General features: G+C 36.4%; 1 protein-coding gene and 1 long non-coding RNA gene across 2 annotated transcripts; both read right to left on the minus strand.

The window, feature by feature from the left end:
- Positions 1–482: 482 nt before the first annotated feature.
- On the minus strand, positions 483–3977 carry LOC113337653. Its single transcript, XR_003354368.1, has 2 exons — positions 3660–3977; positions 483–1590 (listed from the first exon to the last, which is right to left on the minus strand). It is a non-coding gene; the product is annotated as an uncharacterized LOC113337653 (long non-coding RNA).
- Positions 3978–5396: 1419 nt separating this feature from the next.
- Positions 5397–7248, minus strand: LOC113337651 (aluminum-activated malate transporter 2-like). Its single transcript, XM_026583269.1, has 2 exons — positions 5630–7248; positions 5397–5488 (listed from the first exon to the last, which is right to left on the minus strand). The coding sequence occupies exon 1, from the start codon at positions 7102–7104 to the stop codon at positions 5698–5700; it is 1407 nt and encodes a 468-aa protein (XP_026439054.1). The 5' UTR covers positions 7105–7248; the 3' UTR covers positions 5397–5488; positions 5630–5697.
- Between the last annotated feature and the right edge of the window lie 2563 nt (positions 7249–9811).

Here is a 9811-nt window from a genome sequence, read left to right on the forward strand (position 1 = left end):
TAGTCTATATACTGTCAAAACATATGCAGCTGTTAACTACCAAAAAAGGCTTGTACAAAGTTTAAATCACTAACAACAACATAATGTGCAAGCAATTAATCAAATCAATCATCGACGAATACAGTCATGATTCACATGACATGTGCAATTCTTAACGGATGAAACAACATTTACACATTTGAAGATATAGATATATTGGAAAACATTAGATAACAAGAAGTATATTCAAAGAAAATGAGATTTGTTTAGGTATTACCTGGCTGCAAGATCCCGTTAACAAAAAAATAAAATTGAATTACAGACCTAAATCCCCGTATCGTACTTGAACCATGATAACCCACAAAAAAAAAAGTCACCAAAGAGCTGGTGCATCCCAAGAGCGCAGTCGATCAAGAAGAGAGAGAGAAAATTGGTTGTTCGGTTAGAGGATCGTGACAGATAACGTGTTTCAGTAGAATTATAGGAAAAAAGAAAGAAACAGAGACATAAGAGAGATTTCTATTGATAATGGATCAACCTTATTACATAGCTATAGTATCCTTTATATACATGGAAGGTGAACCCTAACTATATAGATGGGCCGTAGGCCCTACAACATACACTCGTTTCTGAAAACAATCTGCAGCCTTCCACAAATGTACACAACATTATGTGATAAGGCAACATCGGAGTAGTGATATATACTACTAGAATTGTCAAAGTGGGTGAGATAAAAGCAATAGAAAATTACTCTCGCCAGTGGATTATGTCATGAAATCGTCAGATACGAAGCATCTCCAAGTGAATTTGTCTCCAACCACCAGCCACCAGTAGTGATATATATAGACCTAAACAGCCACCAGTATTTGATTTGATGATAGAGAAGTATAAAAGTAGAGAACACAGAATAAATGCTTACCCATCAAGATTTGTTAACAGAGTATGCTGCATATGTAAAGTCTGAAACCCATAGCCCATCAAGAACAAATGCCTCACTACCACTAATATTATGTCTATAATGTCCTACGAAAAATAACAGAAACTTCTAAAAGGTGAGATAAGAGAATCATTTTACTCAGTCATTTGAAGGGGGGACGATAGCGGCAGTGCGGCACCATAACCAGAGCCACTAACACCAACATCAGCACCACTATCATCACCAGAACTGGAAGCAAATTCAGGTTTCATTTCTTCCAATCGTTGGACTTCTGGTCGTGCGGCTGGTAACGGATCACCATGATGTAGAGCTAATTTCAATGTATTAGCAACTCATCTCCTGTTGTAGATGTATTTCGACATCAAAAACTTCAATTGTCCATTCTTCCTTCACAATTGAAGTTCACCATTGTGGTAAACCAACACCATGCATTGCCTCTCCAGGAGATTTCCCAGTCAGAGATTCTAATGCGATTACTGCTAAATTGTAGTCTGTAGACATCGGTTTTTGTGTTTGCCTTACATTCCTGGAGCACGGTATCATAGAGCTGCAGTTGTTGCAGTTATATATGAACCGACAGCAGTGGTCATGAGTTGTAACAGGCAATACTCAGTGATTTTTGTTTGTTCGTCAATGTAGCATAAACCACAAGCTGGGCATATCAGGACCTCGACCTGCATATATGAAGCTAACAACAGTTACGAGGAGTTCAAACCCAGCAATCAATTTTTTGCAGAAACAAATTGAAGTTGTACAACAGTTAGAGGAGTTCAAACTCCAACTGTCAAATTGCTTCAAATGGGATGTCTTCAGTGATGCATCTGTGTTGCCAAGAGACTCCATTTTCATTTCACTAATTGCTTAAACTAAAGACATCCTATTTGAAGCAATTTTCTTCCTTAAAGTGTCAGGATCAACTTTTCTGTGTTCAGACAAGGATGCAACTCAGGCCAGGCTTTTTATATAAATGAGGTTCAAAAGATAAAGATATTTGTATATCTAAAATTTAAATTTTTAAGAACTATTGCAAGTACTTCCTTCCCATCTTTTAACAATAGGAAGATGGGATGAACATAAATTTCATACCTGATAATAGGTTCTAATCCTAAAACGAAATACCTGAAATATTTTAAATCGCAAACAAAATACCACATAATCTTCATACCACAGTCTTTGTCTGTGACTTAATGCTATTGTCTCGTTGATGATAACGGAACCAGATTCATCAACTCCATTAACTTGCTAACCGGATCACCATTATCAGCAACTACACAATAAATTCTATCTTCAACCACTCCCACAAGTTATTAAACTTCAAATATGGGGCTGCAATGGGAACAGTTCCCTTGCTGTCTCATTTTTCCTGTATTTGTTATCCACCACAAGTTACAGAAAACTACTCATTGATTAAATTAGGTGCTTAATGCAGATCAACTCACTCAACCATGTCATCTATATTTCAGAATTGCACGCACAAAATCAAAACAGAAAATCAATGAGAAAATAGCTAACCAGAAATTTTTATAAATAGGAACATGCATTGATCAAGAGTTAATGGGATGAACATAATTCCATACCAATGACATGCTATTAATAGATTTCGAAAGCTAAAACAAAATACCTGAAATGTTAAAGCGCAAACTATTTCATAGTTTTCATATAAGGAGCAGTATAATAAAACATTCTTATGTGGTCTTGGGTTACTTCCTCTATTTGTTCTTTCCCCGTGTAAGTACCAGAACTGGCTGAAACTAAGCTTTCTGAGTAGTTAACTTCAGATATCAAATTTGCAAACCTATCCAATTTTCTTTCAATAGCACTTTCATGTTTTGGATCATATACTACTACATAACCAGGATCCATGAATACAATCTTCCCATTCTTAAAAGACCATAAATTATTGAAAAAAACTTCTTTAAACATGACTGCCTGAGTTATTGTGTTATTGTTAATAACATAACGCTTAGTCCACGATTCATGTACCCCATAAACTTGCACTTGCCATACTTCAACAGTGAAAAAACTAAGCCAATTACCATTATTAGCAATTACACAAAGACGCCCCTCTTCCGTCACTGAAACAGTAATAAAGTCCAGAGTAGGAATTTCTGGTAGTTGAGTTTCCTTGAACGATGGCGGATCATCGCTGATATCCAAATAGACTATGCAAACGCCACATGCCCCTTTGGCTAACCAATGTAGATTAAAATATAAGGTGTTTGAATAGTTTCCCATGAATTTGATCTTAACGAAAAGATCTCCACTACAGTACTCAATCCACTTAAGTTGAAACATAGCCTAATTACAAGCTTGTACTCGTCATTCTTACCATCATATCCAAGACCATAAATGCAGACATTGTCGAAATAATATGTATTCCGTGATCTAGGTATCTTTTTATATTCCCCAGTAGCTGGGTTCCAAACACATAAGAAGGTCTTACCATCACAGTCCAGCAAAAGAAAAACCAGGCCATTAGAAGAACCAAATAACTTACCAGAATCAATATCCAAGTTGAACAGGCACCGCCTTCTGAAAGCATGATCTTCTTCAAAAAATACGCATGATATGGACGATTCTATTGAATCGTAACCTATAGCGTGGATTATTTGACCATTCCTATCTTAAGAAATCCCAAGCAACAAACTACTACCACTAGAGTTGTTTTTATTTTGTTGGAAGTGAATTTTCGCAAAACTAGGGTTAGAAATTAAGGAATACCAAGATTTGCAAATACACTTACATTTCAATACGCATTTCACTGGCAATCTCCTAGAATCCTTCCGCCTGACATTGGTTCTTCTTTCTTCTCCTTGTTATTTCTCCTCCTTGCTGAAGAGCAGAGATTTCGTCTTTTAGAGCCAGAAATCTCCATGGGTTTAAACCTGAAAAGCATGTTAGTAAAATATAGACCAGAAAGGCGGGTATATAAATGGGTTTTCAGGTGACCCGAAATCAGAAGTCTCCAGAAATCATAATGAATGAACTCCCAGTTTCCATATTTGAAGACTTCCACTTATGCCAAGGACATTGTACGAAAAGGGGTCTGTCAAGCAGGGAATTACATGAATGATTGGGTCTTTTGCTTGTGCTGATCAGAACTACTTTCAGGTCCACTGCTGAATGTTCAAAAGTACCTCACTTACTTTTCTAATCTATGACCAAACAGTTTTCCATGGTCCACTCTTGTTTCCTAGTCTCAAATCACACATGATTAGAACATTGAAAAGGGTCAATTTACCATTCCGTGGTTTACTTCAACCCGAACAAAAAAAAGTGTGACAAGAGAATCAGAAACCCTTTTACTCCACCATTTGTAGGGGGGACAATAGCGGCACCATAACCAGAGCCACTAACACCAGCACCACTATCATCACCAGAACTGGAAATAATCAGGCTTCATCTCTTCCAATTGTTGAACTTCTGGTCGTGCTGCTGGAGATGGATCACCATGATGCAGAGCTAATTTCAATGTATTAAGCAATTCATCTCCTGTTGTAGAAGTATCTCGACACCCAGAACTTCATTTGTCCATTCTTCCTTCACAAATGAAGCTACCCATTGTGGTAAATCAACTCCATGCATTGCCTCTCCAGGAGATGTCCCAGTCGGAAATTCTAATGTGATTACTCATAAGTCATAACTGCATATTTGAAACAATCAACTTTTTGCTAAAACAAATTGAAGTTGTAAAACATTACATTTTCTAAAAGAAGCAGTTAATGCAAGTTCCCAACTTTAGGTGAGACAGAAGGAGCTCAACAGAAATAGTTTACCATAGAGGAAATTTGCAAGACTGCCTTTTTAGGCATGTAATTGTAATGAAACACAGGGAGTTTTTCTCCTTTGGGGCCTAAGAGCCCATATATTCAGATACGAACCTTCGCAAGAAAATTAACCTCTATTTCAAACTCCCTGCGACTTCTAGCAATCTTTTCCGTCAATCATAAACTATCGCATAAGTATTTCCCTCATTTTTTCTGCAGTTTCGGATAAAAATCATCTGCAGTAAATGGCAATGGCCCGTCAAAATAACTAATTCCCCACCAACTTCACCCCCAGTTTCCACTTCAGGCCCCATTGCAGCTGCACCCCCCACTGCCAACCATCCACTTCATTCCACCCTATATCCATTCTACCATGTGATAAGGTTAATCACCCACTCTCAATTTCCCTTCTAAACTCCCCAACTCTAAGGACCTGAAATGAGTGTACCTGTGTGTGTCCTCTCTAGTAGTCTATGTAAATGATCCTTCTGTTTTGTTTGTTTCTTTGGATACATAATCCATCACACCACTTTTTCATTACTATAATCATTGACCCACGTACGGCATAGCAAAATCATGATTGTGCCTACTAGAATTCCCTCTGTGACTGCCAAAACAAACACAAGTTGTACTGCCATCTAGTGTAACCACAAAAGCCTCATAATGTTATGGAATATTTTAAAAGTCAGAACTGAACTTCCATCTCAAATATCCTTAAGTTCTCGGGTATTGCTCAACTCTAATGTCTGGCATGCTCTATTTTTGCGTTGTATGCAGTGAGACCTCATCACCAAGATAAACAGTTCTTTAAAAATGTTCAATTGCAACAAAGAAATGATCAATAATACGTTTAAGAAAACATGCAGAAGGGAATAAATTTTTACTAACTAAAGAATAAATGAATCACCAAATTGCTCATGGTAATTCAGGTTAGCTCACCATTTACCTTTACATATACAGTTGCAGAAATCGAAGGCTTCTAATTACAAGTTTCTTTTAACACAGTTACAATGATCACAAATGGCAATTGTCTTGTGAAACTCCACTTTCCAGATCTGAAGATAGTGCACATACCATAATAACAACATGTGCTGCCTGATCATCACTACAAATACACTCCACTTGCGGTTTTGGCACCTCTGAACCTTTGAACTTTGCTAGGCTAGAAAGTTCATGAACTGAATCAATAATACTTCCTATGCTCTCAATGACTTCCATCAGTAGAGTAGTTGTTTGAATTTCCGGCATCAGCTCAAAGATGTTTGTATCCTCCAATTTACATGACTGTAGGGAAACTTTGATATTATCTGCGGCATCCGTTGAGTTGCTAAGATGTTTTAAAATAGATTCAGAATATGCCATCATCTTAATTGAATTTGATAATTCTTTTAATGCTTTCCCTAACTCTGTACTCACTGTCATATTTTCCTTTTGAATCATCTTACTTAATTCCACTGATTGGGTTTGAGAAGTTTTGATGGAGTTGCAAAGAGATTGAATCTTGTATGCACATTGACGAGTTACCATGTTGATCTTCAAATAGTGCTTCCATGGATGACCATATCTAAACTTTCCGTGTGGTGGCTCCCATCTTGCAAAATTAACAAGAGATTCTACAGCTGCCTTTGAGTTTATAACACTTTCACATCCAGGAAGGTGAAGTAAGTATTTGCTAGTGTTGTCATGAACTAGACCATCTCTTCCAATTGCTTCTAATAAATCCCCAAGTTTTTCCATGTTGAGACAAGTTTGATTATGCAAATCTTCTCCAGCCCATACAGGATAAACAAAGACTGAGATCATCACACATATAAGACAACCGATCAAAACAGTGGAGAATCTGTGAAGAACCAATTCAAAGATTTCATCAATCCTGTAACCCGATACAGAAACTAAACTGAATGTTAATATGAAAGTTAAAACTCCGTAATCATATCTTGCTTTGATACCGGGAAAAAACCTAGAAAAGGACCCGACAGCGGCCAATAAGAATACAAAAGAACCGAGAAGAATGGGTTCTCCTCCCTTTCCGGCTAGGTCTGCTAGGTGATGAATAGCAACCCCTAAACCAGCACCTGCAAATGTTGCGATTGCCCTGTTCATTCCTTTACCCAAAGTGGCACCAACACTAAACTCAAAAACGACAACCACTGTTAAGATTGCACACATTGTTGCAGACTTGAATCCACCATAAATGGGACTAAAATAGAAGAGAATAGCGACCAATGCTAGGGTTATTCCAACTTTCAAGGAGTGAATTAGTCTTCTTGGATCGTCTCTCCCCAATTTTTCTACTTTACCCTCAAATTTGGTTCCACTTTGTATGAGCTTCCCAATGAAACCCTTAAACCATTCAAACCCACTTTCTAAATATCTGCCATTGTTGCTCTGTGAATCAAATTTCCCTGATTCAATATCCATTTTTGATGAATGAAGTATAGAAGATTGAACAGGGATTTTAAGAGAAATTGGTGAGGGAGTTGCAGAAGATTGATGAGTGATTTAGAGAAGAAGATTGAAGAAAGAAAGGTGAGGGATAATGTAGGATTATGATGAACTGTGGATCTATAGGGAGATCAGACGATAATATATAAGAAATATGAAAGCGTGTTCTGTTTAGAAATTTGAAATAGGGCAGCGTGAAAAAGGAAACTTGGCAAGAATTAGAAGTCGGAAGGTAGATGTCCGTTGCAGAACTTGGAAGTTCAAGAAATAGAAACCTTCTCTTAGCAAATTCAAAAGTGCCAGCCATAATCTTGCTGTGTGCCCCCTAAGAAAATAAACCAATGCTTTCTGCTGGGTTTTAATTTTAACTTCTAAAATCCCTGCCGCCTTATTATGTAAGACTCTTAAAGAGGTGGGTGATAATAATACTAATGCGGGCATGTAAAGAACATATTTTACGGTGAAATGGACTAAATTAGTAGTAGTAAACTTATATTTACATACTGAGAGATTAAGAACAAGTTCCCATTCTCAAACATTAGACAAAACTTTAAGAATAAAAGAATTTAATCTCAAACATAACTTTACTACAACTGCTAATACAATATCTATACTATTTTCAACCAAAAGCAACATCAACTTCTAAGAGGTGCCCATCAATTTGTAGGGGCGGCGACGGCGGCACCATCACCAGAGCCACTAACACCAGCACCACTATCATCACCTGAACTGGAAGCAAACTCAAGCTTAATTTCTTCGAATTTCCTAGGACTTCTAGCAATTTTTTCCCTCAATCTCTTCCCTGCAACTTCACTACCATCTTCCAATGTGGCCTTATAAACTGTCCCATAAGTACTCTTCCCCATTATTTCTGCAGTTGCACATAAAAGGTCATCGGCCGTAAATGTCAATGACCCATCAACAATTAGGGGTATGAAGAAATCCACTCTCTCTCTCTGACTCTTTCTTTTATACTATTTCTTTTTCATTTTCTTTCTGCTTTACTCTTTTGCACATCCCTAAAACCACATTTTCCATTCTTAAATTTTTTCAGAAAGCTTTTTAATCTGTTCTCATTCTCCCGATAGTTTTTTTTACAGAGTTAGTGTTTGTTATTTTTGATATGATGGTTTATTATTTTTGATATTTTATCACATATATTTTTGATATTAGGGTTCACTTATAAAAGTCGTATAAATTTGAAAATATCAATTAATATTATTTATGCATTCGAGCAAAGGAAAAAGCTCAGGTGTCACCTTTCCCCCCTTCTTTGAGGATTTCATTGGCCTTTTTTCCTTCTTATAGGGTTTATCGTTGTTTTCTTTCGGTCTCGGTTGTTTTCTTCCGGTTTCGGTTGATTTCTGTCATTGCGGAGCTTCATAGCCATAATAATTAACTCATGTAAGCTATAAAATGGTGAAATCATGACATTTTTTTTTTTAATTTTGTTTTGCAGTTGTTGGTCATATATCCTCTCGGGCGGTGAAGAATGAAACGATGAAATATAATCTCTTGGTTCACTTTTTCTGTTGTACATGGATTAGGTAATGAACTTACTTTTCTTTTTATTTGTTTTCTATGCTTTTAAGTTTTTAACCTTCCCATTTTACTTTTAGTTGTTCTGTGATCTATAAGATTGGAAAATAGAAAGCTCAATACATGGATCTGGTGATGAATATCATTTTCTCTTTTTCTGTTGTTTTCTTTGTTTTTATCTTTTTTCTATGGTTTTGTTGCAAGTTATAAAATATAAAAAGGTTTTTGAGCTTACTTTTCACTTCTAGGGTTTTGTTCGTTAAGACTAATTTTCTTTTTTGTTGGTCATTTTACTTTTTTATTTGTTTCGCAACTCATAATAAAATTAATTTTGATGCTTCTGTTTCTGTTCTTTAAGGTGTTGTTAGATTGCACTCAGAAAATCATAATATTGGCTTTTTATAAATCCAAGGTGGTGATATTTGTACTTGAGGAATTCCTTTTATGTTTTGGTGTTATATATCTGTGTAACTTAATCCGTGCTTTTGTAGAGTATAGATGAAGGAAGTAATTGAGAATTTCTGTAAACAAGCCGAGAAGTTCGGACTCGAAGTTCGATTGTAGACCAGTCTGATGTACTAATTATTTTTGTACATTAGAAGTTATAACCTATTTATCTTCCTTGGTGAGCCAAACTACTACTAGGTACACCTTGATACTCTAGATTAATGCTTGGCACATTATGTAACCCTAGCAAACAATAATAGTTTCCATTATGCTTGGCAAATCAGCAGTAGACGAGTTGAAGCATTGTTTGAGCTGTATGACACCATTAATTGTCGAAAACGGGAAATATACATGGCTTAGTGGTCAAGTTCTACAAAAAAATACAAGACCATCGGACCTACATACGCATTCAACGGGTAGGAAAGAGAATCAGATAAAGGTGGAGATCAGTAATCAAGGTATGTAACCTAAACCTAACCTAATCCAGTTGTTATCTCTTTATCTCTTTGCTCTCGAGATTGTGGCTAGCAGGAAAAACGATTCTACATACGATACATGTAAGCAGTTGGTGGATTTAATATTAGTATTTTAATTAAACAAGACTGCTAAGTTGGGTATTTTTTATAGCTGTCATAGTGTGATTCCACTGCTCAAATATTTTTTATACATCATAAAGAAATCAATCAAAGAAAATGAA

The sequence above is a fragment of the Papaver somniferum genome, unplaced genomic scaffold (assembly GCF_003573695.1).
Source record: "Papaver somniferum cultivar HN1 unplaced genomic scaffold, ASM357369v1 unplaced-scaffold_168, whole genome shotgun sequence".
NCBI lineage: Eukaryota > Viridiplantae > Streptophyta > Magnoliopsida > Ranunculales > Papaveraceae > Papaver > Papaver somniferum.